General features: G+C 46.3%; 1 protein-coding gene across 2 annotated transcripts; it reads right to left on the bottom strand.

Annotated features, from left to right (window-relative positions):
- Nucleotides 1-556: 556 nt before the first annotated feature.
- Nucleotides 557-27,960, bottom strand: CEP43 (centrosomal protein 43). 2 transcript variants are annotated; one of them, XM_043888408.1, is made up of 13 exons: nucleotides 27,765-27,960; nucleotides 26,886-26,939; nucleotides 26,219-26,273; nucleotides 25,661-25,749; nucleotides 25,089-25,226; nucleotides 20,950-21,030; nucleotides 18,267-18,326; nucleotides 8,659-8,885; nucleotides 6,498-6,610; nucleotides 4,839-4,907; nucleotides 4,196-4,235; nucleotides 3,245-3,341; nucleotides 557-1,760 (listed from the first exon to the last, which is right to left on the bottom strand). In XM_043888408.1, exons 1-13 carry the CDS (start codon nucleotides 27,864-27,866, stop codon nucleotides 1,686-1,688), a joined length of 1,200 nt encoding a protein of 399 aa, XP_043744343.1. In that variant the 5' UTR covers nucleotides 27,867-27,960; the 3' UTR covers nucleotides 557-1,685. The 2 variants fall into 2 exon arrangements, with proteins under 2 accessions (XP_043744343.1, XP_043744344.1); XM_043888409.1 differs by lacking the exon at nucleotides 18,267-18,326 and having other exon boundaries at nucleotides 27,765-27,958.

Genomic DNA, 27,960 nt, shown 5'->3' with positions numbered 1-27,960 from the left:
TTCACATGCCACTATCTGCAAGTTTCCCACAAGATTAAATATTAATGACTATCCCACTGAAATGATTTTAAATCATTTCACAGAAATCTACCTTCTATCAAACAATACAAAAAATAAATCATATATTTGACAGATTCCAGAGGGCCAGAACTATAATCTTTATAGAAAGTGACTGTTTACAGAGATGACATCCCAGAGATGCATTTTGTAACAGCACACTGGGGGACTTCTGACAGCAGACTGCATCTTCCCGCAGCGCTGTCCTCACACGGGCCGTGGTGAGCCATGACCCAGACCAAGATCAGCGCCCACAGCTGGGGGATGACAGAGGGGCTCCCAGGCCGCCCCGGCCCACATTCTGCCTTGCTTCCTCTTGGGGTTCATGGCTCAGTTTCACTGAAATTTTGTAAAATCGGATTCTAATGTCACATAACCTAAATACTTAATTACCGTTTCCCTTCACATTTCAGAGCCCAGTAAACATTTGTGTAGTATACAGACTAGTATGAAATGAAAACCCGGTATACAAACCACAGAGTCTGTTCACTTCTTGAGATCAATGAGTTTAAGTTCCAATTTGCTCCTTTTATTAACAAAGTCAACTCTTAATTGAAATTAAAAAGTACAGAATTTAACCCTCGGTCACAGCTGTGCTTACGAACAAGCACGCCTCACTTCTGCAGTTCTCTGTAACACTCAGGACCACGGGGGTCCGCACCTATGCGGACAGCAGCGTGGGGGCAGACACAGCGAACTGCCCCAAACTCCACCCCTGGCGCGACCCCGAGGGCCCCAGTGAGACTGTGCAGTGTGCAGAGCTGGTCGTCTGGGTCTGGTCTTAGGCCATGACCAGGGTCAGTCCAATGGATTTAAATACAACCAACTTACAGATTTGAAATGAAAGCACTACTTCATGGTTTCAGATGCATTTTGGTATTTAATATGTTTCAAAGCATCTTTACAAATAATAACTGCAATGAGGAGAACCTGTGAATAAAACTGCTTACACAGACCCAGGATGGTGACCTCAAATTCATCAGGGACAATTCCACAAATAAAAAATCACAAGCACCTCCAGATTTTAAATCTTTAAAACGAGCAAAATTAAGACGGACACACACAAGGATTTTAATATAACCTTAATGGTCTAACAAACCTCCCAAATGGAAGGAAATGCAAAGCCAAGTCAACCTATCAAGTGTAACTTACAGTGAGAGGCTCCAGGCTGCTGATCTTCCAGGCCACGGGCCAGCTCGCTGTGGAACCACCCACCACCGCCCCCACCGACTGCAGACGCCCCTCCTGCTGCCGACCGCCTGAGCCCTGGTGCCGGCCGCAGGCAGGCAGGCAGGCGCGTGGAGCCGTGAACCCACAGCTCTAGTGCCACCTTCGCGATGCGCTTAATGCCAGCACTGTGCCGGCTCCCTCCTTGTGGTAAATTTGAGCCTAATCAACTTTCATAGAGAAGCATGTACCTAGACCAAATTAGGAATATTAAATCTTCCACACATGGGCTCAAATAGGAATTATTTTGTTTAGTATAAGGAAAAGTTAATTTTTTTAAATATCTGTAATCCTTTGAAACACAAGGCACCAACAGGGAGCAGACATTCCAGCAAAGGGCGATTGTCTGGAGGGAACTGATCCGCGTCCCGTCCTCTGCGACAGCGCCCTGCCGCGCGGGCCTAGGCCACGTCTTCCAGGAAGTCGGCGACGTCACTGAGCTGCGACACGGTCAGGTCCTGCGTCAGGTCCTCCAGCTGGTCGTTCGGAAGAAAGAAGAGGATCGGTGTCAGCAAGAGACAGGTGTCCGTGATTCTCAGCATACTGCTGTAACTTACAGTATCATCTTAGACTCTGCCAACTGACTCACAGGGAAAAGCCCTTGTCCTGACGTGGAAACACATACACTACCGCATGTAAAATACAAGCCAGCGGGAACCTGCCATCGACCAGGGAGCGCGGCTCAGTGCCATGACGACCGACAGGGGTGGGAGGGGACACATTTACACCCATGGCTGATTCACACTGAGACCTACAGGGGTGGGAGGGGCGGGGGAGGGGACACATTTACACCCATGGCTGATTCACACTGATTACAGCAGAAAACAGCACTGTAAAGCAATTATCCTCCAAGTGTACAATTCTTTTAAAAAGTCTTCTTCCTCACTTCCTTCTTCCTATTTTGAAATTGGCGAGGATAACAAAAGCTGAGCTGCCAGATGGACTCGACATTAACAAGACGACTGACTGCTAAAATTACCAATTTGTAGTTCTTTTGGTAACTTTAAAGCAGTATTTTCAGAACTCTTTAGGATGACATAAGGCGAAAAGGTAAGAGAAAACAAATTATTACAAACTTATTAGTACACTGTATCAGGAACCAAAGAAGGCATTTCACATACTATCAGGTAACCTTCGGAACAACTCTATAAGGGAGGCATTAACACCCCCATCTCAGGAATAAGGAAACTGAGGATCGAAGGTTAAAGCTTGCAGAAGCAAACACACATCAGAGAGTAAGATTCATTACAGATTCATTACAGAATGCTGCCTGTGTCAAAGGCCTTTCCCCCGTGGTAGTCTGTGACGGGCAGAGTCCTACCTCACTCGGCAAAGCAAGCTTCACCTCCAGGTGGCAGCCTCCCTCGGTTTACCGTGGGCACCAATACCCAGCCCTGAGGTGCCACCTGACGTCTCACACCTGAGGTCTCACACCCGACACACACCTGGGCACTCTCCTCTCTGCCGACAGACAGCTCAGGTGTGGATCTCCAAAACCAAGGCATGGCTTTACCCCCGAGAGCCTGTTAGCACGGTCTCGTCCCCCGGCCTGCTCAGGGCTCGCCGACACCCTGCGGCCAGTCTCTGCTTCGGCTCCGGCACTCACGGGGGTCCTCTGCAGCCACCGCCCCCCCCCCCCCAGGGACTTCTCTGGCGAGGACCCCTTGCCTACACCGTCTACACCCTGAGGCAGTGGGCTCTGACTCCAGTTCTGACCCACTGGAGTGGACCTACGCCCACAGCAGTGGGAGTCCCAGTAATGACACACAGGCATTTCACAAGCAAAGCGGGCCATAACTGGAAACACTCATGACAGGTATCGATCCCAGATCTGGAGCAGGAAACTCCACCATAAACCTTTCCTAATTTTCAACTGCTCTTCTCCTAGCTTCTGAAGCTCGCCAGTGACTCAAGGCAACAGGCACAGACGGCACGCCCCAGGGAAGGAACAGCATCGCACTTTATCACTGGTGTTGGCGTCATCCATTTCCACAGAGAAGTCCTCCTCAATCTCTTCCCCAATACTCAGCTCACTCTTCTCTGAGCGATGGCTGGTGCTAATTTCAGGGAAAAAGAAAAATAACAACTCTGATTACAAGCATTTATAAAGAGCAACTACCATTCTTTCGTTTTTCAGGTATCTTAATTCTTTAAATAAAATAGAATAAAATACTTCATGTCATTCATTCCATACATCCCATCTCACCTGATCCTAAGCTAACTTAGCAGTGGCAGCAAGAACAGTCCAATCCATTTAACAGATGAGAAAACTAAGGTTCACAACAGTGACTATGGTCACAATGGCATGAAAGAAGAAAACCCAGATTTTTAAAATTTCATTTCTCAAAAGTATGCTAGAAAGTAAACATGAGTCCTAAATTGGAAGAAAAACTATCAATAGCATAAAATCCTCACACTGACTTAATTTAATTACTTCCTAATTAATTATTAGCCAAGTCATAGATTATATGTTCTTTACATTTATAAAGAAGTTATTTGAAACAAAATATCAAGAAATGTCATCTGGATCAGAAAAACAATTTGAGAGGGTGATCTGTTTACGCCAGTTGTGGACAATGCCCACCACTGAGATCAGAAAGGGGAGGCAAAGCACTGGCGATCGTGACCACACTGCTCCCACGGCCTCTGAGTCCACCCTTCACCGCTGGTTCCTCTTCTGTGTCTCATAAGCTCCCTGAACATGATGAAGAAGTCCTCATTCTAATGTAACATCAGAAACCTGCTTCACAGTCTAGGGACAATTCTGGATTAACTCTCTTTAACTCACATTCAATCAACACAAAAAAAGAGAAGAAAAACACTAAATAAGCACAAATGTGATTTTTGTCATACTGTCCTGTTCAGAAATTGTTTACAATTTATATATTTCTTGTCCAACCATTTTTCTTACCTATTAAAATCATCAACATAGTCATCTTCTTCTCCAGTCCCTGGTAAGTTTAAGAAAACATACATATATATTTACAATAAACACACCTCACCATATCGACAATTAGACATACACGTTTCCTTCAGAAACTACCCCAGGCAGACCGAGCAAAGAGTGAGAACCCAGCTAACACAGTGGGGACCGCTGGGCTGCACCTGAATCTGGGGAAACTAACCACCCCCTCACTCGCCTCCAGCTTCTGCAGCTGATTCCAGGACAAAACGGCCACCACACAGTGGGCTGGAGCCGGCCATCAGCTGCTGACCGCCTGGTTCTACGGAGAGCTGAGCCCCAGGCCAAATCTGCCTACAACCCGTTTCCGGGCAGCCTGTGAGCTGAGAGTGACTTTTACAGTTTTCAGTGACTGTAAACACACCAACACTGGACACAGACTGCACATGGCCCACAGGCCGGAAGTGCCCACTCTGTCCTTCTGCAGAGTGCTGACCTGTGCTTTAAACATGCAAAGTGCCCATCTGTGAACACGAGCACCTCTGATAATATAAGGAGCTCCAGATAGGCTGGCTGACCCTTCACTGAAGACTTCATTCTAAAAAACAATCACCGGAAAGGAATCAATACTGAAACTGGAAATTTAGTTTACCTAATCCAAGTGATCCAATTTTATCATTGACCAATTTAACATCTTTTAGAATTGGGTTTCCCCTTTTACCTGTGAACAGGAAAAAAAATATTCACATTAACTTGTCTGTTAGAATACAGTAGTCTCTAAACCATGTCAACTTTTTTTTCAGGGTCTGTTGACACATAATAACTGAACACTAATAAGAAATTACGAATTGTGACTAAATACACTGCATTATTCATTATACAATAAAATATGCTTACATTTTGTATTACACACCCCTTTTAACTACACACTACTATAATATACAGACCTTTTGTAGCCATACTATGTTCTTTTTTGGAACTTGGCAATTGAAACCATTTTTACCCAACCATCGGATGTCAACCTTCCATAAGAAGCCCTACTGGGTATGAATTCACAGACCACAACTATTCTCATCAGTTTTATTTTTCCGTTAAACTTCTGCCTTCCGCTCCAACTTAATGGTATTTCGTGGACGAAGCTAAGCTCCTCGCGGCTCTGTTTTTCAGCCCTCGTTCTCAACGGCCTCTCTGAGTCACTACTCCCGAGTCAGTGTTAAGAGCGGCACGACCATGGCACTCTGGACTCCTTCCCTGAGGGCGACAAGGCCACAGGAAAGGAGAAAAGGAGGGGAACGGACGTGGCGGTCTAACAGACACGTGGCGAGTTTACCAGCTGCCTAGACGAGCCACAGGGGCCTGCTGTCCGTGCCCCGGGGAATCACCTTCAGGCGTGTCCCGTCTCACCAGGGCTCAGCGGCACTGCGGGCACACTCAGTCGTGCCCGACTCTGTGCGACCCCGGGGACTGCAGCCCGCAAGGCCCCTCAGTCCGGGGATTCTCCGGGCACGAATGCTGGAGTGGGCCGCCATCTCCTTCTCCAGCGGTCTTCCTGACCCAGGGATCCAACGAGCACCTCTGACGTCACCTGCACAGGCAGGCACGTTCTTTACCTCTGGCGCCACCTGGGGAGCTGGGTAGCACTACAAGATTATGCAAAATGCCAGAGCAATTTCCTAACAAAGATCTACTCAAAGAGCACATATACGCTCTAAACACTGGCAGTTAAATCCTGTATTTACTCTGATACAGTATACAAAGTTCATCTGCATGCTTACTACATGTTTAAGGCTATGCCTTTAAATCCTTGGTCTTGCATCAAGCGATCAATCCCCATCTCGGCTACATATAAAAACATACAGCTGATCCAGATTGCCAGAGGCAGAGGAGCATTCTAACATTCTTACAATGATTACTGTGGTATGTACGGAATCTCTGATGCAAACTTTAAAAAATTAATTGTACTTAAATCCTACATAACTCATTTTAAATGTCCAGCAAAACAGAGATGGCTTAAAATTTTATCTATTTATTATATAAGACAGCTATAAACTCAATTTTCTAAAAGTATTTTCATGGCATAGGAAAAGCAGAATACAAACAGTATAGAAGATATGACCAGACTCAAAAGAAATTTTAAAAGTAACAAAATATTAACTGAAAATATCACTGAGTAGCAAAATTATAGGCTGTTATGATTTTACATATATTTTTATGAAAAAAATAAATGATCATATACAATTAGAGGAAAAATAGCAGCAGCCTTAGAAGTACATGTCTTCAATCAGCAAGTCTAGAACTTTCAGACACTCACTTTCAGACTCTTTCAATGAAGGGGCTCCAGCAAGGGAGCTGAGTCCACTTTTTAGGGGGGGCGCATCAGAGAGCGATGCAAGGCTTCCTGCTTGCTTACTGGGTTCACTTCTCCTGACGAGAAACAAGCATGCAGTTAATGGCGTTCTTACCCGCTGCCCCTAACACCTAAGCAACTTGAATACATTTCACAGGCAACAACAGGCGCTGGAAAACAAAGAATATACATGTCACAGATTGAAGCCAAAATGTGTACCTGCAAGGCAAAGTAGACTAAGAATCACTGCAAATTCATGTAGGACATTATCGCCTATCCAGAATCTTCTCCCACAAACAAAACTGCCCCTCATCAGCTTCACTGTCTGTGCTGTCTTGGCAGTCGCTTCAGGGGCCCAGAGATGCAGGCAAGGGACAGCGCAGGAGCCGACGAGCAGAGGCAACGAGCACCGCAGACACGGCCCTGCCGGCCAGGCCACGGACGACCCGCCAGCTGAGCCCTGCTCGGAGCCGGACCGCCCCCTCCGGCGGACGGCTGACACAGCGCGCCTGGCCCGCCTCCTCGCACTCGAACACTGCGCCTCTCACCGCTCCAGCGCTCTAGGAGCCCTATCCCTCTCTGACCTCGTTTCCGATTTCCTCTCTAAAACTCGGTTCTTCTCAACAACACACACGCGTGCTGCTGGCTTTCCCACCGGGACGCTTCTCACCCGTGTCCCTTCCAGCCGTCACCACGTCCCCTGCGCCCCTAGTCAACTCACCAGGAAACCACTCGTCACCACAACCCTCCACTCTCGGGCCCTCGAGCCCAGCCTGACCCGCCCCGGCCCGGCCCCCCTCGAGCAGACTGCCCGGGAAGGCCCCGGGCGGCCTGCACAAGCTGAGCACACGTCCACCCTCCTCCAGGTTCCCTTCCCGCCGCGACCCTGCCTCAGGGGCCCTTCAGCTCAGAGGGATGAGTCCTTCCTGTCTCCTCTAGCCCAGACGTCTGCCTTCACACCCACACTCACACCTGAAAACAGACTTCCTCCTGTTGACAACCTTCTTAAATGAGCGGGTGGGAGTGAGGCTGGACGGTCACACAGCCCCCTGCGCAGCCAGCCTGGCTCCCTCCACTCTTCACCTCAGCGACGGCAGTTCCAACCTTCTAGTGCCTCAGCCGGAGAAGGCAATGGCACCCCACTCCAGTCCTCTTGCCTGGAAAATCCCATGGATGGAGGAGCCTGGTAGGCTACAGCCCATGGGGTCACAAAGAGTCAGACACGACTGAGCGACTTCACTTTCACTTTTCACTTTCCTGCATTGGAGAAGGAAATGGCAACCCACTCCAGTGTTCTTGCCTGGAGAATCCCAGGGACGGCGGAGCCTGGTGGGCTGACACGACTTAGCAGCAACACCAGTGGCTCAGCCCAGGAAGGGATTTGCAGGTACAGGCGCAGCAAGGGATGCTACGAAGCAAATTACCAGCAAATCCCTTTGGATCTAAATTTAGACTACATCCCTAGCCAACTATCCTCACCACTTCCACCTGGCTAACCCCACAGCTTCCATCTGGAGACCCAGCAGCCAGGAGATCCCGTCACAGAGCAGCTGTGTTCTGGTCCCTCTGCTTCTCAGACCCCAGGGCTTCCGGGACCCTCACAGTGGGGCCAGGCCTGGCCATGTCGCTCCCCCGGCCCGAGTCCACCTCCCACAGGCGCCTTGGCCCGCGCCTGGCCTCCTCTCCCCTCCGAGAGCCCACCCTGGGGCTGAAGCATTCTCTGACACCTCGAGACCCAGCGGCCCTCCACACTCGCACTCCTGCCCTCAAAGCTCAGTTCCCCAACACGGCTGCGTCCCCCAGACACGGCGGCGCCTGACGGGCCCTCGCTGATGCTGCCATCCGAGTGTGAGTTCCCAGAGGCAGAGCCTGCCTGCCTCATCACTGCTGCACCTGGCACGCAGCCGGCATGCACCACACACCTACCTGCTGAAATCGTTAATGTCCAGGTCTTTCAAAACCTGGACTCTTTAAGCCCTAAATGGCTTTCAGGACACAAAATCAGACTTACGAATTCAATAATTACAAACCATTGGTAGCTCATTTTCTTAAACACAAAATAAAACATGTAGAAACTCCATTTCTAAGCCTCTGGTCTGATAACATAAAAGCACAGGTTACTCACCAACCGTACGCTGCTTCTGGTTTAGGAACAGGGTCATCAAAGAAAGAATCCCCTTCCAGGTCATCTTCATCTGGACTGGGACCCGCTTTGGCGTTGACATCGAGACTGTTGCTGCCTAACAAGGACCCGATTTTAGCTTCATGGGCCAGTAAGTGAAGACTACTTCTGCTCTTTGGCTCTGATGATGAGATACTGGTATCGCTGTGACTGGCATCATTGCTGGCCTTCTAGAAAACAGAGGAAAAGACAAAAGTTCTTGGTGACATGAAAGTTAGTTTATAACTAACTTCTGAAGGGGAAAAATGTCAAACATGTTTATACCATCCCTTTCCTCCCTCCCTCCGTGGAAATACCTTTACCCGGCCCATTCATAAACAAACTCTCCCATTTCCTCCTACATATGTATCATTGCTTCATAAATTACCTTACTATGTTTTCAAATGGCAAATGGAGAGCATAATAAAGAGGCAAGGAGGAGCATCATCATTAGTACATCACATAATTGAACCCAGGAGATAAACAGAGTGCTCGTCAGGAAAACTCACAATTTTCTACCAAGGGCATCAAGATGAAAGTTTTGCAAGCGAAACCACCGGTCTTAATTCAGCCTTTCAGTGACTCCCTAACCCACACCTTCCTTGTGCACCCAGGACACATGTGTATGTGTGTCTCTGTGAAAGCTGAAGTGCGAATTGCTCAGCCACGTCCGACTCTGCGGCCCCACGGACGGTCGCTCACCAGGCTCCTGTGTCCGTGGGATTATCCAGGCAGGAATACTGGAGTGGATAGCTACTCCATTCTCTGGGGGATACTCCCCACTCAGAGATGGAACTCGAGTCCCACATCGCAGGCAGGTTCTTTACCATCTGGGCCACAAGGGGAGTCCCCTGTTTCTATACACCGTAAAGCAAAGCACAACTCTCTCCAGCATCCATCCTCACTCTTGTTCTGCTGACCGGGGGATGTTAGCACAAAGCGTGGGTCGTGTTTTCAGTCAGCTCTGCCCTTCACAACCAGATTGTGTTCTATTCTTGGTCAGATTTCTTTCTGCCTTTAGACATTTCTATGTCAACAATAGAAATAATGAAACCAAAAAACCAGGACAGCAATAATAAAAGGAGCATTTACAGAAAGCCTTCAAATGTCTCCCATGATTACCTGATTTTGATCCTCAAAGTAACTCTATGGTATGTGGACGGGCTCTGTCTTCTCTGCAGAAAAGGAAATGCAGAGGCATCTCAGTCACCTGCCCAGGCCTCCGGGGGGGGGGGGTGTGTCAAGGGGTCTGCTATCAAAGTCTGATTCCAGAGGTTAGCGCAAAAGGCTTATACTCTCCACTCAGTGGAGTCCTATGAAACTGCAGTTCGTATGGGTCAGAGATTTAGCCCCGACACTAGAGAGCAGCACTGAGTAAGACGCCAGGAGCGTGAGGCGAGCGCTGTCCTGAAACACGGAACATGTAATGCAGTCTGTACTGTGTGTGTGTGTGCGTGCTCAGTCGTGTCTGACTCTTTGCAACCCCATGGATCCCATGGAGCCCGCCAGGCTCCTCTGTCCATGGAATTCTCCAGGCAGGAATCCGGAGTGGGCTGCCATTCCCTTCTCCAGGGGATCTTCCTGACCCAGGAATTGAACCCGGGTTTCTTGGAATTGCAGGCAGACTCTTTACCAACTGAACCACCAGGGAAGGCCCTGTACTCTACTACTAACTATGTAATTTTAAGAAATTTAATGTTCTCAGGCATGAACTCCCTCAAGAACTGAACCAGAGTAGTCTTTTCCAAGTCAAGTTACCACGAGGAGTTAAGAAAAAGGGGATACGTGGTTGGGGAAAAGTCGCTGACTGCTGAAGCAGGGCAGTGACAGCATGTGTTATAACTGATTCCGCGAGACACTAGGAGGGCTGTACTTTTGACACGGGTATGGCGGGGACAGTGCAGTAAGATACACGCCGACATTTTCACACGAGCTAGAAGCCATGATTAGTAACAGCGGGTAAGACACACGCTGTACATTCCATGTTATTAATGCAAAGAAATAAATGGTTGTAAAGAGATGTCTGGAGAGATAAGTACCAAGTTATCACCCTTTCAGACAACATAGGATATTTTCAAAGAAGCAGACATTTTTCAAATTTCCTCACAACCCTCTTGAAGTTTTCCTGTTATTATCAGTTACAGACACACCAACCACTTATGTATTTCTTAATAAGATTCATTCCCATTATAATTTCTGATTTACAAATGTTTTAAAAGATTTATATCTTTTCAAAGGAATATACATTTGGAAATAAATACCCTGAATTATTGTGCTTTTTAAACACATTTATGATTAGAGATACTGAGATAGTATCTCCTTCAAAACACCCCTGAGAAATCTCAAAAGGATGCCTGACCTGAGACAGACAAACACAAATGTAAAAGCACATTACAAAAAACAATCGTCATTTCAGTCTCTCTTCCCATGAATTCACATCATCAACATAACGTAAGTTCATACATTGAATTATCTGAACTGAATAACTAATATGTCCATGATTATTTTTGACAGGTTTTAGCAATATTCTTGCTATGAAACAAAAGACTAGTTTTAGGAAGACAAGTTTCATGGCATAGCACGTTATGATGCTCAACATAATACATACTTTTAAAAATAGTAACTTGTTTTAACATTATAGTTCTATTTATCTATGGAGTAAAAATTAAACTTTAAAAACACTCAAACTTCTTTGGAAGTGTTTCCAAAATAAATTTCTAAATCACATAGGAATGTGTCATTACTTTATAACTGGTTCTTTTTTTTTTTTTTAAACCAAAAAGACCATTACCTAACTGGGTCACTAATGAATTCACTAAACTTGATTCCAAGTATTTTTTGCTATTAAACAAAAAAAGAAATCCACACTAACAAGAGAAACATTAATCAAAACATTCTGTAGATTAAAACAAAAGTACTGCAAAACTTCAAGAGCAATTTTCATCAAGAGAGCCCACACTTTTTGAGCAACATCAACTCACGATGTATATACCCTGGGATCTGTTTAAAAAAACTTTTATCATGGTTTAAGACAAGTCTTATAAACTTCAGTTACTTGGGTCTCTATCACCTAGATGTGGATGAATCTAACAGCTAAGATTAAGAATTGTTTAAAATGACGTGTGACCAGAAAAACAATCCTCTGACAATGGTTTAGAATTCATCCCAGGACAGCCCCAGAGGCCCTGGCGATTATTATGAGTTAAATTGTGATCCTCCAAAAAGTTCAGTTCAGTTCAGTCGTGTCCAATTCTTTGCAACCCCATGAACCACAACACGCCAGGCCTCCCTGTCCATCACCAATTCCCGGAGTCTACCCAAACCCATGTCCATTGAGTCGGTGACGCCATGCAACCATCTCATCCTCTGTCGTCCCCTTCTCCTCCTACCTTCAATCTTTCCCAGCATATGGGTTTTTTCAAAAGAGGTAGCCAAAGAGGCTTCGCATCAGGTGGCCAAAGTATTGGAGCTTCAGCTTCAACATCAGTCCTTCAAATGAACACCCAGAACTGATTTCCTTTAGGATGGACTGGTTGGATCTCCTTGCAGTCCAAGAGACTGTCTCAAGAGTCTTCCCTAACACCACAGTTCAAAAGCATCAATTCTTCGATGCTCAGCTTTCTTTACAGTCCAACTCTCACATCCATACATGATCAATGGAAAAACCATAGCCTTGACTAGACGGACCTTTGTTGGCAAAGTAATTTCTCTGCTTTTTAATGTGCTGTCCAGGTTGGTCATAACTTTCCTTCCAAGGAGTAAGTATCTTCATTTCATGGCTGCAATCACCATCTGCAGTGATTTTGGAGCCCCAAAAAATAAAGTCAGCCACTGTTTCCACTGTTTTCCCATCTATTTGCCAAGAAGTGATGGGACCGGGTGACATATCTTAGTTTTCTGAATGTTGAGCTTTAAGCCAACTTTTTCACTCTCCTCTTTCACTTGCATCAAGAGGCTCTTTAGTTCCTCATTTTCTGCCATAAGGGTTGGGTCACCTGCATATCTGAGGTTATTGATATTTCTCCTGGCAATCTTGATTCCAGCTTGTGCTTCTTCCAGCCCAGCATTTCTCATGATGTACTCTGCATATAAGTTAAATAAGCAGGGTGACAATATACAGACTTGACATACTCCTTTCCTGATTTGGAACCAGTCCGTTGTTCCGTGTCCAGTACTAACTGTTGCTTCCTGACCCGCATACAGGTTTCTCAAGAGGCAGGTCAGGTGGTCTGGTATTCCCATCTCTTGAAGAATTTTCCAGTTTGTTGTGATCCACCCAAAGGCTTTGGCATAGTCAATAAAGCAGAAATAGATGTTTTTCTGGAACTCTTGCTTTTTCGATGATCCAGTGGATATTGGCAATTTGATCTCTGGTTCCTCTGCCTTTTCTAAAACCATCTTGAACGCCTGGAAGTTCACAGTTCACGTATTGCTGAAGCCTGGCTTAGAGAATGTCGAGCATTACTTTACTAGTGTGTGAGATGAGTGCAACTCTGCGGTAGTTTGAGCATTCTTGGGCATTGCATTTCTTTGGGATTGAAATGAAAACTGACCTTTTCCAGTCCTGTGGCCACTGCTGAGTTTTCCAAGTTTGCTGACATATTGAGTGCAGCACTTTCACTGCATCATCTTTTAGGAGTTGAAATAGCTCAACCGGAATTTCATTACCTCCACTAGCTTTGTTCATAGTGATGCTTCCTAAGGCCCACTCGACTTCACATTCCAGGATGTCTGGCTCTAGGTGAGTGATCACACCATTGTGATTATCTGGGTCGTGAAGATCTTTTTTGTACAATTCTTCAGTGTATTCTTGCCACCTCTTCTTAACATCTTTTGCTTCTGTTAGGTCCAAACCATTTCTGTCCTTTATTGTACCCATCTTTGCATGAAATGTTCCCCGGGTATCTCTAATTTTCTTGAAGAGATCTCTAGTCTTTCCCATTGTATTGTTTTCCTCTATTTCCTTGCACTGATCACTGAGGAAGGCTTTCTTATCTCTCCTTGCTATTCTTTGGAACTCTGCATTCAAATGGGAATATCTTTCCTTTTCTCCTTTGCTTTTTGCTTCTCTTCTTTTCACAGCTATTTATAAGGCCTCCTCAGACAGCCATTTTGCTTTTTTGCATTTCTTTTTCTTGGGGATGGTCTTGATCCCTATATGTGACAAACCTCCATCCATAATTCACCAGGCACTCTATCAGATCTAGTCCCTTAAATCTATTTCTCACTTCCACTGTATAATCATAAGGGATCTGATTTAGGTCATACCTGAATGGTCTAGTGGTTTTCCCCACTTCCTTCAATTTAAGTCTGAATTTGGCAATAAGGAGTTCATGATCTGAGCCACAGTCAGCTCCTGGTCTTGTTTTTGCTGACTGTATAGAGCTTCTCCATCTTTGGCTGCAAAGAATGCAATCAATCTGATTTCAGTACTGACCATCTGGTGATGTCCATGTGTAGAGTCTTCTCTTGTGTTGTTGGAAGAGGGTGTTTGCTATGACCAGTGCGTTCTCCCGGCAAAACTCTATTAGCCTTTGCCCTGCTTTATTCTATACTCCAAGGCCAAATTTGCCTGTTATTCCAGGTGTTTCTTGACTTCCTAGTTTTGCATTCCAGTCCCCTATAATGAAAAGGACATCTTTTTTGGGTGTTAGTTCTAAAAGGTCTTGTAGGTCATCATAGAACTGTTCAACTTCAGCTTCTTCAGCATTACTGGTTGGGGCATAGACTTGGATTACCGTGATATTGAATGGCTTGCCTTGGAAATGAACAGAGATCCTTCTGTCGTTTTTGAGACTGCATCCGAGTACTGCATTTTGGACTCTTTTGTTGACTATGATGGCTACACCATTTCTTCTAAGGGATTCCTGCCCACAGTAGTAGATATAATGGTCATCTGAGTTAAATTCACCCATTCCAGTCCATCTTAGTTCACTGATTCCTAGAATGTCGACGTTCACTCTTGCCATCTCCTATTTAACCACTTCCAATTTGCCTTGACTCATGGACCTAACATTCCAGGTCCCTATGCAATACTGCTCTTTACAGCATCGGACCTTGCTTCTACCACCAGTCACATCTCCAACTGGGTGTTGTTTTTGCTTTGGCTCTATCCCTTCATTCTTTCTGGAGTTATTTCTCCACTGATTCTCCACTGTCCCCCAAAAAGGGACATTGTAAGCCTAACGCCCAGGACTCCAGAATGTGCCCTCATTTACAAACAGGTTCACTACAGATGTAACCAGCTATGAGGAGGTCATGGAGGAGGTGGATAGGCCCCTAACACAATACCCCTGGTGTCCTGATGAGAGAGGACAGATAAACACAGGGAGACGGCCCCATGAATGTGACAGCAAAATGGGGGTGACGTGTCTACACACCGAGGAGCATGCAGGACAGCCGGGAGCCACGAGATGCTGCAGAGAGGCAAGGACTCTCCTTCCCACCTCAGAAGGAGCCAATCCTGAGACACCCTGAGCTCAGACTCCAGTCTCCAGAGCCGGGGACGATGCACGCCCACTGTTCTGAACTACCACGTTTGGGGGACTTTGTTACAGCAGCCCTGGGAACTAAGAGGTATATATAATAAACATCTGAAACATAATGAAGTTGTGTCTTTTCTTAACAGAGAGAGGCCTACTGCACAGCACCATGGCAGTCACTAAGCGCCCCTGGGTGAATGTCAGGATTAACACACTTTAAGGTGAACTACAGCAAAACTGTGAGAAAGCTTTAGTGGATGATTCAGTTTCTCTAGTGCACTTACACATTCAAGATTTTAATCATTTCTAGATTAACAGAAAATTAGCATCATAGAGAAGTTTCAGAGAGAAATTACTGTTTTTCCAGTAGTTGAAAACTCAATTATCATTAATTCCAGGTCTTAAAAACCTGGGGGGGGGGGGGGTCAAAAACTTGCTTTTCTAAACTAAAGGCTTAATCAGCACTGTTCCTGAGAGAAACATAAAGGTTAAGCACCATCCCAGCTCTGCAACATTCAGAAGCATTTGTCGGATTTTAACTCTCTTCTGTGCCACGCCTCATCTCCGCTCCCCCACTCCCGTGTCTCCTGTGTCTCCTGCCTCTCCTGCACGGGGAGGCGGGGTCTTCCCACTGGGCCACCTGGGGAGGCACATCAACATAAGGCTGGGCTTATCCCAGAATTCCAAAAACAAGGAACAAATTAAGAAATGTCATTTATTAAGAACTTGAGGCCAAAAAAAAAAAATCTCAACAAAAATTAGCTTTAAAACACGTGAAAACAATGATGGACAGAAAGGATAACCTTTGATGCTCCATTTAGTGTGATGATTAAAACTGCTTAATGTTAAAAACCAACAAACCATCTAATAACTTATTCAGTTTTTTCATCTGAATGGTAAAAACCTTTGTGGAGCGTAACAAGTCAATTTTAATTTTTGGTATTTTTTTTCAGACAACTAGCACCATGCTTGGTACAACAAAACAGTTTACAATTAAACAAATTATTACAGATACGTTGGCAATGTTAATACACGTTGAAAATGTCTGAGTAAAGAAACACCTTCCCATCCAGAATTTATGCACCTTGTATTCCACCTCCAATATCCATCCTTCCCTGTCTCACAACATAACAAAAACAGGAACATAACTTTTATTTCTACTAGATTAGTTCAAAACCTTAGATTTTGCTATGTACATTAACAGGTTTACAAGAGTAGTAAGTACAAATTAGTTATCCATATAACTGATTTTTTAAAGTTTATTTCTGATATGACTATAGCTTCTCTGAAAATAGCCGAAAGTTTCTGAATGAGCAATTAATACCTATGCTTCACCGCAGGCAGAGCAGCTCTTCCTGCAGGGCGCCCAGGGCACGGGCTCCTCACGGCCAGGGCAGCACTCCCAGACGAAGGTGCCACCACCTACAGTGTGAAGGGCTCCCCCTGGAGCCCAGCTGCGGACCAGCCCAGACCAGAGGCAGCCTGGGATCTGGGTTGTAAGGGTGTGGAGGACGCTGGGCTACGCCAGGGCCCTGGGCGCCTGCTGCATGCACAGGGCGGAGCAGGAAGGCAGGGCGGGAGAGGGACAGGCTCCTCTCTCAGGCTGGAAGCAGGCAACACGGGGACAGCACAGGCTCCCTGTGAAAGCGACTCAGAGACACGAGCAGGAGGGAGAGGGGAAAGCAGTTTCCAAGAAACTGAGCAAGTGCTCTGGGCTCAGGAGGGGCTAACTTGCAGCCTGCAACTCCAGCATCCGGGCGGACAGACTCTCCCGTCACTCCTCAGAGCACACGAGGCCCTGCTCGGAGCAGAGGAAGGGGGAGGCCTGGGGCCCCAAGGCCGCGACCAGCACACAAGGTGAAGCGTGAGAGGGGCTCTGGTTCTACGTATCAACTTCCTTCAAACGTCTCAGCTTCTCTAAAACTCACCACACCAACACGATTTTAAAATGTGATACTATGAAATATACTTTTCAAAAAGTACAAGAAGCTGATTTAAGACATCTAAAAAAAATTCCAATTCATACTTTCAATTATTTTTCTTAAGGTCTGTCTCACCTCTGCCATTTGATCATAAACTGCTTAAGGGAGGACCCATGTTAAATTTGTCTTGCTCTCAGCACTCAACACTAAAACTTTCACTATGTAAATGTTCAAACATACTCCAATACATTTTAAAACATCTTCTCATGTAGCAGTGCATAAAGAACAGTGTGAACAAATATAATAATAGGAGCTTACCATGGAAACCACTAGAACTAAAGCCAGCTAACATAGCCAACACAATTTTTCAAAATCCTTCAATTTTGGAACTCTTGAACTTAGTGAAAAAAATCTGTACATAAACTAAGACTCAACAAGGACTAGTGATTCTCAGAACTGAATGTTAAATAACTTGATTTTACTCTAAATAAGTGTAAGAACTACATTGGCAACTAATAATTCTCCTGAGAACTCTAATATTTAAATATTATAAGCAGCGCATCTACCAACTTACTCAAAGTCTGAGACCTTTTGGGGAGGAAAAAAAGCAGCCAAGGCAGCGACATGGAGGGTCCCCGAGTCCACTGCGGGCTGGCACTTGGAGAGCCTGGGCTCGGAGAGGCTAACGGACGCGCAGGGCTGAGAGCTGTTCAACATGAGCAGAAGTGTCCTGAAGGACACCAGGGCTGGCCTTTCAGTTGCCAACTAGAGCTTATCCAGAAAGCAGTCTGATGCTCTATTTACCTCAGATAAAAATCATCGGGTTAAGAACACATAGGTGAGCATCCACTTAAGAGGAGAGTAAAGTAAACGGAAGGTATTTTCAACTTTTTCTGTTGCCGACAAATCAAGGAATTTTCAAAGCAAAACTGAGAGTAGAGTTTTAAAATACAACAATATGATTTTCACCTAGATAGAAAGTTAAGTCAAACTACTTTTTCTTTTATGTCACCATGACTTTGGCACATTCTGCTCATAGACAAAGAAAGCGGTATTTCAAAAGGAAACATAACCCTAGGCCAAGGGGAACTGGACCCCTGGGGAGGCCCGCAGGGGGCTGGCGGTATGCCCGCCCAGCCGCCCTCCTCCTCACCCTCCCGCGTGTTACCTTGGCACCAGACTGCTGCCCGCTTGTCTTCTTCTTACCTTGTCCTCTATACCTTGGTATCTGAGCATGAGAATAAAATGACATTTTACCACAAAATAGAAATCTTTAAAAGTAAACTAATTCATACCAAACTAAATAAGATTCCTATAGAAAATGTCTTAAAAATGGAAAATCTAATTAATATATTCTTCTTTGAAACAGTTTTTTGCCTTTTCTTGACACTCTTCCTAAACTCACGCTGCAGTTCATGTCCAGCAGTCACAGGGTCACACACAGGGCCCGCAGCCTCACCCCGCCTGGCTCCCTGTGTGAGACTCATTCCGTCCCACTCTGGACAGTGGCACCCCAAGAAAGCCAGCCTTCCATCCTCGCAGCTTCCTTTAGGAACCAACTTTCTCAGGGGGATGCAGAGCAAGTGCGTCCAGGCTAGGCTGAACCCTGGGCCTGGCCACAGCTTCCTGGGACTCCTAGAGCTCTTCAGGGTGATGAGGTGCCCTTCTTCGAGCCCCAGACACTCGGAGACCTCAGAGAGAGAAGGAAGCTGGCCAGAAAGGGATGGGCAAAGTACTGGGACCCCGAATCAAGATCCTGTAGGACTAGAGAGGAACCTCATTTTAATTGCCAACAGAATGCCTTGTCTTCAAATAGCCCCAGCCAGCCCCACTAGAGACGAGCTTTGGTGTCCGAAGTGCCCACTGCCCCCACAGGCCTAGGTGCTGAGGGAGAGCTCAGGCAAGGCTGAGGACCATCAGAAGGTGGATGGGGATCACCTGGAAACAATCAAGTGTCTCCAGGTTCACCTTAAAAATTACCATCGCTTCTCATTTCCTGACTTAAAACTTAAGAGTCTCATGATCATTCTCATGATACAGCTTAAAACATTTTTATGTAGAGAGAATACAAATACATAATACATACAACAGACATTAATATATCATCCTGAAGACATATAATATGTGGAAAGTCCGTATTGCTAACATGCTTTAAGAAATAATATCTAAAAAGAGAACTTCCAAATAACTCAGTGTTACAGGTACTAGTAAGTATTTTGGAACATGCATCAATTTTAACCCCACTAAAGCCAGATATTCCCACAGAAAGCAAAGCTTTCTTTCCCTGCGGCTCTGTGTGGCACCTAACCCGAAGAAAGCATCAGACTCACAACCTCGCTCTCCCCGCACAGCAGTTCCAGCCTGATGAGCATCGTGGGAGAATCCTTCCTAGACCAACACCTGCCCCTCGCCCCAGGAAAGGCTAACTGGACCTCAGGGAACAGGACACCTACCACCAGCATGATGGCCTCATTCCTGATCAGGAATAATGCACAACATTCCTCAGACTCCTGAATTTAAAAAATAAAAAGGAGCCACAAAATCAAAGAACCAGCAACAAAAAACTGGAACCATTCACTGGTGTCTACTCCCAGGCATCCGGAAAAGAAAGGAATCCGGTGGTGAAACCGCTGCTCTCCAGAAGCTCACCTGATTCAGAAAGACACAGCTGGTACCGTGAACAACGGCACCAGGGCCGTCGGGGAGGACGTGCTCCACCAGAGGCACGCACACAGCACTGCAGACCCACGCCCCGCGGGGCAGGACCAGCGGGTTCGCCCACCGCACGGGCGGAGCGCCACCCAGCGCAGGGGAGGACGCCCTTCCTGACGGTCACCCTGCCATCCACCCCGCTAGGACGGGCAGCCCTGAGTCTAAACTCCAGCAGTGGTCCCACTCCGTTTCTTCTCCATTATCCAAATCCCTGAAGTCAGAAGGCCTTAACTTCAACAGCTCACACACACACACACATGCACAACTCATAGACACATGCACGCATAGATACACACAACTCACACACATGCACACACTGAGACACACACCTTCATACACATGCACGCAGACACACAACTCATACATACACACGTGTGCGGATACACACACACAACACACATACAACTCATACACACATGCACGTATAGACAACACACAACTCACACACACACACACCCCCCTCATACATACACATGTGCAGAGACGCACACACACATGCAGAGACACACACAACTCACACGCATATGCATGCACACCCACACAAAGATAACCAGAGTACATAAACGTTCTTGTAAATTCTCAAAATAGCTCATCAATATAAAAAATCATAATAATGTACAATTCCAAATCTGAGCACCTGTCTATACTATTTAACACAACAATTTTATATTCTGGAACTTAATATTCCGAAATTATAGGAATTTAAAAGTGAAAAATAAGTAAACTTCCTCTGTCAATTGGACCAAATGTTCAAAGTATGAAATGAATCCAAATATCCTACAATTCTGTTATTTAAGAGCATATTTCTTTCTATGGTACAATATTCAAAACACTATCAACAAAGCAAAAGAATTAATTTAAAAAAATTTTTCATTAGAAAAAGTAAATTCAGTATTTTAAAAATGCATAGTACTAAGATACAAATCTCATATGGCTCAGCATATAAATCACTGATGAAACAATTTAAGAACATATTTACATGGCATTTTAAAAAACCTACTGACTTGTATAATGGTCCCAAAGGAGCTTATTAAAGTTTCAGAAGATCCTCATAAATAAAGATTTCAACAAAGGATAAAAAGCACTTTCAACAACGACACTCGTACCAAGACTAGAGACAGGAGCCTTGGCCCACTCACCTTACTGGGAGGAGTGTGTGCACCTGTTTTTCCTTCTGGTGACTTTGGTGGAGAATGTATATCAGACAGGTCCAGTGCACCCTGAAATATTACATGGTTGAAAATTAAGACACATTTAAAAACAAAGCATGAAATACTAGTTATACCTCAATAGAATTTAAACGTTTAAAACCACTACACAATGTTGCCATTTTTTCTTCCTATTAATATAAATATCCTTAGATTTTCTCCAAATTTTACCAAAACCACAAATAAACAGACTTAGGATTCTAATTACCTGCTGAGTATTTCCCTCAAGCACCTGGAACAGGCTCCTCAGACCACATGTATTAATAAATACGCCCCTAGCGTTCTTTCCAAGTGAACCTTCTCCCTTTGCTTTCCCTGCTCTCCACAAAAACACTGTCCTCTGATTCTCAAAGATCGTCTCTTTCTTCCCTCCCTGGACTTACTTCTTTACTTCATTTGGTCTCAAAAAAAACAAACAAACAAACTCATAAAAACAAGTAACTATTTCAAGAATGCAGGATGAGGCACTCAGTTACAGGGGCTGCCAGGAGTGAGAGAGGAAGGAGAGAAGGGGGACCGCACACTGCACAGCTGGGTGGGGGAAGAGGACGGCCGTTTCAGGTGGAAAAGAGAAGAGAAAAAGGACAAGGCAAGGAAGCAAGGGCCACTCTAGGGTACGCTCTGTCTGGCCTAAGTACAAGCTTCCAGATTTCAAAACCAGGCATGAGGCTAGAAAGCCAGGGTGGGAGCACATCATGCAGGGTCTTATGGCTGAGGAAGTGAGAGTTGCTCAGTTGTGTCTGATTCTGTGACCCCATGCATGTTGTCCTCCAGGCTCCTCTGTCCATGGAATTCTCCAGGCCAGAACACTGGAGAGGGTAGCCGTTCCCTTCTCCAGGGGATGTTCCCAACCCAGGGATCGAACCGAGGTCTCCCACATTGCAGGCTGATTCTTTATCAGCTGAGCCACTGGGGAAGCCCACAGCTGAGGAACCTGAAGATTATGCAGTGTCATTCCATACTCACTGCAATGTTTAAAGAGGGACAAAATAGGGACAAAATAGACAAAGGGCTGAATTTTAGAATTAATTCAGCAATCATGAACAGAAAAGACTGAAAAGATGTGGGCCCAGCAACCTGGTCTTAAGGAAGGTTTAAAATGCACGTTTTGAGGTTTCCCAAGTGGCACTAGTGGTGAAGAACCTGCCCGCGTTTTAGGAGGTATAAGAGATGCAGGTTCCATCCCCGGGTTGAGAGGATCTCCTGGAGGAGGGCAGGGTAAGCCACTCCAGTATTCTTGCTGGAGCATCCCATGGACAGAGGACCCGGCAGCCTATGGTCCAGGGGTCACACAGAGTCGACTAAAGCAACTTGGCATGCACACACACACACAGTGCACTTTTGGTGAAAGCATCTCTGAGTACAGTGGGCTAATCCACAGCTAGTTTTCTTCTCCAGCATCAAAAGTCAAAATGAGGTCAATGAAACCTACGATTTTTTATTTCACTATAAAAATAACAGAATGTTTCCCCTCAAAGTGGTACAGACTAGTAAATGACAAAAGGGCCAAAGCAGATACCTGTGAGTGCCCTGCTTTAAGTGTCAACCCACTGTGTGTATGCGTGTATGTACACCCATGAACTACTAAAAGACAACACCGGGTATGAAGGGGGGAAAACCAGCCAGCAGTAGAGCTGACACATCCAGCCCAATGGGAGGCTCTGCGTCCTGAGGGGGGATCCGCTTCTGGAGCCACAGAGACCCCACGCCCAGTCCACGGGACAGACCTCAACCACACCAGGCAAACTGAGTGGGAAGCTCTGGACCCACCTGTCAAGAGTTACAGATGGAAAACGCATTTACTGAGTCTCGATTCCAAATCTAACCAACCAGACAGGAAAGCTCCTATTGGGTCTTTGAGGCAGACATTCTGCCAAGCAGGGCACAGAGAGCTTCCAGGAACCAGCCTTTCTTTCAGGAGCTGCTGCCAAAGCCACAGGGCCCAGGAAGGACAGCGACAACTCTTACTGAGAAACGGGGCCGGGCCCGAGCCACGTCACAGGGACAGAACCTACAGAAACTGAGACGGGACGTGCAGAAGGGCCAGGCGGGTTGGGGGTGGGGGTCACTTCTGGTCTGGTGCAGCTTTCACTGTGTTAGACGTAAAGACAACAAAGTCAGTTTTCTTACACTAAGATTCACACAGGCCAGTGAGTTAACCAGGTGAAGGGCTGGAAATTCTGGTCTCAAGCCTGTGACAACGATTGGGCTGGGCTTGGGAGTCCTGTGTTCAGTCCTAACAGCAAAGGAAGGAACAGGAACAGTGGTCACGGCCTGCCCAGCACGGCTCCCAGAGCTCCGTGGCGCGGAAGCCTTAGTCCTCGATGCGACCACAAACACACCTGACTCTCTACATCTCACAGGGGCGGGACCCGAGGCACGCGGAGGTTAAGTGGCTGGAGACAGGCACACACAGGATGAAACGAGGTACACTGTCGCCCAGGCAGTCTGGCCCCAGAGCCCAGGTTACTGCCAGGCGCTGAGGCAGGGAGAGCGAGCCAGAGAGACAGCGGGCAGCCAGCACCGCAGGAGGGGAGCCAGAGAGCAGAGAGAAACAGGACGAAAGGGGCAAGCGGACAGACCCAGCAGGCAGGCCACAGAAGCCAAGGACGCGTCACCTCCACCCAGACTGAGGCCCAGAGACAGCAGGGACCAAGGCCACCTTTTAGTTCACCAGAAGCTAGCACAGCAGCCTCATGGAAAAAGTTCACACCAAAAACTGCCTGACTGTGACGGATGACTGAGCCCCCAGCGCATGAGCTGCAGTCGGGGCTCACCGCCTTCTCCAACGCCCTTCCTGAAACAGCTACTGCTCTCTGCTAACTAAAATCACCACCCCTAAGAAGCGCGGAACTCATCACGGACCACGGGATCTGTCCTCTGTGGTGGCTGGGTGTGCTCAGTGCTCAGCAGTGTCCGACTCTCTGCAACCCCGTGGACTGTAGCCCGCCAGGTTCCTCTGTCCAGGAGACTCTCCAGGCAAGAACACTGGAGTGGGTTGCCATTCTCCAGGGGATCTTCCCAACCCAGGATTGGAACCCATGTCTCTACCATCTCCTGCATTGTAGGTGGATTCTTTACCAGCTGAGCCACCATGGAAGCCCTAATTTAAACGTCCATTTCCTTATGTGAGCACATCTTGACTAGCTCCCAACCCCTCTAGAACAGATGACTTGCTTATATTTTATCTTTTAATTAAACAATCTATTTAGTATGCCTTTGATGCTACAGGTATTCAGTCAAGCTTTAATGATTTTCAAAGATTCTACTGGGAAATACACTCTGAGACTCTCCCAATGGAGTAATGCAGCCCATAACCTTCCAGGTTCCCACCTACCCACTTCTCTTCAACCAGGTATCTGAGACACTCACAATGTTGTCTGTGTCAGTGAACCAGCATCTTGATGGAAAATTATTGTTTGTAAAGGAAATCAGACTGTTAATCTCATCAGTGTGATTTCTAAAAAAAAGGCTAAGAATCAGAAATACAGTGGCTAATTTAAAAATTACAAGAATGTTTGGAAACTGCAGAATCAACAGTTTAAAGTTTTCAGCCTAGTTTTAAAAAGATTTTAAGTTCAAAAAATTGTTAACAAGCCTACAGCTCAGCCTACGTTTAGAAGCAGTAACAGAAATAACGACCAGCAATCCGTTGGGTGTTCTCAGCATCTCACATGCACCAACTCATGCGTGTAAGCCTCCCAATGCCCGAGTGAAGTCCACCATTCCCGTCCACAGAGGAGCCGCCGGGAGGGGAGTCACGTGACCAAGGCCAAACTCGGCTGGCGGGGGAGCTGGCAGGGGCTCCACACACGCGGCCCCTGAACCCCGCCCTCTGAGGGTCCCTCCCCAGAAAAGGCGCAACAGCAGCAGCCCCAGAGCTTCTGCGTCTACAGTTTTCATGAAATTGTGCACTTATACAATCTCTGAGTATGTCTGGTTTGATTTGAAGGAGTGTCCTCTTTTTATTTCAACCTGACTCAACACGTGTCAACTAATCCGCACAGCCGCCCTAGATAGGCAATGAGTGGAAAACAGAAACAGATAACAAAGGACAGGACTGTACTCACTTCCCCACTGGTTGACCCTTTTTCTTTCTGTTGACAGCGTCTGACCACTTCTAATAATAAGGGTCCACCCACAGTACCTTCGGCTTCAATAATTCCTAAATCTCGGGCTAAATTCTCTCGACCTTCAAGACCTTGAAACTGGGAAAGAAATAAGATGTAAGAAAGTAAAACAGAAATGCACAGAAATATAGCAAAATTATTTTCAGAGGCGAAAGAAAAGTATTTTCAAACTTAAAAACATCCCTAAGCTCAAAGACATCATTTTCCTAATGTCTCCATTTTTAAGACTACACATCTCCACATTTAAAGTCCCCATGAGCAGGTGCAGGCTAACACTGGAACAAACGTACTCTACAATAACAATTCTGTCAAGTTCTGTGAAGCAGGGACACTGGTGCCAGCTGTCTAACAGCTCAAATGGCATTTAAGAAACTAAGACATAATCAACTATGAAAAATAATCTTTATGCAAGACACTCTCAATTGTCCAATTTTGTTAACTTTCAACTTGTAATGAACCCATCTGTGTCAAAGGCGGTTTCAAGGACAGACATTAAAAAGCATCATTCTTACTGTGCTAGTTTCAGGCTGAAAAACTGCCAAGGTAAAGTCAAGATTAAAAAACTGAAGAAATTCGGCAACGAGACTGGCCACCAGCCGGCCTGCAAAGAGCAAAAGAGAAGGTGGGAGAGGATCTTTAGGAACCCAAGGCCTCGTCACCGACACTGGAAGTAAGATAGCTAAAGGGAATAAAGTTTCTCAGGGTTTTAAATTACAATTTCTTCTCTCTGAATAATACAATTAAGGGATAAATGTCTCAGTCTCCCTCATTAGGATTGTCAGGCTGAAACAATAAATAAGACAATATAACGTTCCATAAATGGATTAGACTATTTTGCTTATAACTTTACAGTACATCAGCTTTCTGTAATAAAACTGTCTTTAACCAATAATGTTCCATAGCCAAAGATTTTCAATAGCAAATCAACAGTTGTACAATCATATACAATTTAAAACGACAACTTCTAATAATTGACATTTCAAAAAATAATCTGAAATTCCTGACTTATCTCAAATGGAGTCAAGATTGAAAAATTCGGAGACAGACAAAATAAACAACAAACATCTTACCGTCTTTTGTATTTAAAAACTTTTTCAGGCTCTCATTAACTAAAGGAGCTTTGTTCTGTTAAAAAAATGAAATATCAAAAAAAAAAAAAAATGAAATATCATTAAGCATTACATGTTCGTCCCCAAAACCACTACAAAATGTAGACTAAAGTTTAATTTTTTGGCAAGATATTAAGTAAAATACTGTCACACAAAAAATCATGGTTAAACCCATTCTGTAACTACTGATTATTACAGGAACTGTTTTTCTGTTAAGCTAAGGACTGAGATACTGAATTAGGAGATTCGTCCTGACAGCAGCAAAAGAAATTTTTAGGTGTAATAGTAATGGATTTTAAATGTTAATGAATTAGAGGGTCCCTGGAGCATAAGGGACTATGAAACCATTTCTTCAAGTGTTTCCAATTTCCCCTAAGAAAAGGAATCGATGAGATTTAGTACTGACTTCAGAGTTCCTGTGATAACTTTCTTTAGGTTACTCCAAAACTCTAAAATATACATGAAAAGAGGATAATCTTGACTCTCCCCTAACAGTAAAGGAGCATAATCTTTAGTTCAAAATTATCCCTAGCTACACACTACTATATACAGCATTTCAGAATGGTTTTTCAGCAATTAGACCTTAAATGAAAATGAACATGGTCATTAAAGTTTGTAGATTTCATACCTCTACTTTTTCTTGCTCCTCTAGTGCTAAAAACACAGCTGCCCGGAGTTCAGCCTTTAAGGGGGGGGGGGGGGGGGGGGAGGAAAGGAAAAAAAATTATCTCCAGACAATTTTCATGGCAAGAAGCACAAACACCGAAATTTCCAAAGTCAAAACGAAAACCAGCAAGATTATAATGCTCAGGAGGCAGGTGCAGAGAGAGGTCAGAGGGCATCCTGACACACTCTGAAGAGTGACGCAAGCTCTCAGGCCCACTGTTCGTGCCCCAGGCACTGTCTCTCTCAGCACCCTTCTCTCTGGTCTAAGCTGTGATGTCCAGTCCTTAATCATGCCCACCAGTACTGTGAATGAATGAGAAATACACTCCAAGAAACAAGCTGCTGGACATCCACAACCCGCCCGGTACAGCCAGCTGGAGGGGCTGGCCGACCGGCGGCTCAGGCCAGGGGCGAGGGAGACCCAAGGAGTGGGGAACAACTCGACCACCGGACTGTGGGCGGCTGGACCATCGGCGGCGGGGCGGGGACCACGGAGGAGCAGTGGACAACTGGACCACCAAACGTGCCGTGGGGATCAGAGGGGACCGCGAGTAGCTGGACCTCAAACGTGCAGGGGCTGCAGGCGACCGGACCCCGGACGCCGGGGTCGGCGTCCTCCGACTAAAGCCAGCAGGGCCCCTTCGTCCGCTCACCGCCGCACCGCCCGGGGCTCCCCGTGACTGACCCCCGACCCCCGCGCGGGCCGCCCCCGAGGCGGCCGGCGGCTCTGACCCCAGCCCGGGCGGCCCGTCCGTCGCGCCCCGCGCCCCTTTGTGACGCCCGCGCCCACACGGGCCCCGCGGCCCGCCGCCCGCCCCCAGCTCCCCGCCCCCCGCCTCACCTTGATGCGGTTCAGGACCCCGCTGTTCTCCAGCGTCTGCACCAGCAGGTCCCGCAGCTCGGTGTCCTCCTCCGCCACCACCGCGGCAGCCGTCGCCGCCATCTTGCTTCTCCAAGACAACCGCCCAAGCCGCGCCAACGGCCGCCGGTCGCCTCAGCCCGCAGGGCGCGCGGCCGAGACCACGCCCCCGGCGCCG

This window comes from Cervus elaphus, chromosome 26 (genome assembly GCF_910594005.1).
Source record: "Cervus elaphus chromosome 26, mCerEla1.1, whole genome shotgun sequence".
NCBI classification, from domain to species: Eukaryota; Metazoa; Chordata; class Mammalia; order Artiodactyla; family Cervidae; genus Cervus; species Cervus elaphus.
This window is presented reverse-complemented; position numbering and strand designations above follow the sequence as displayed.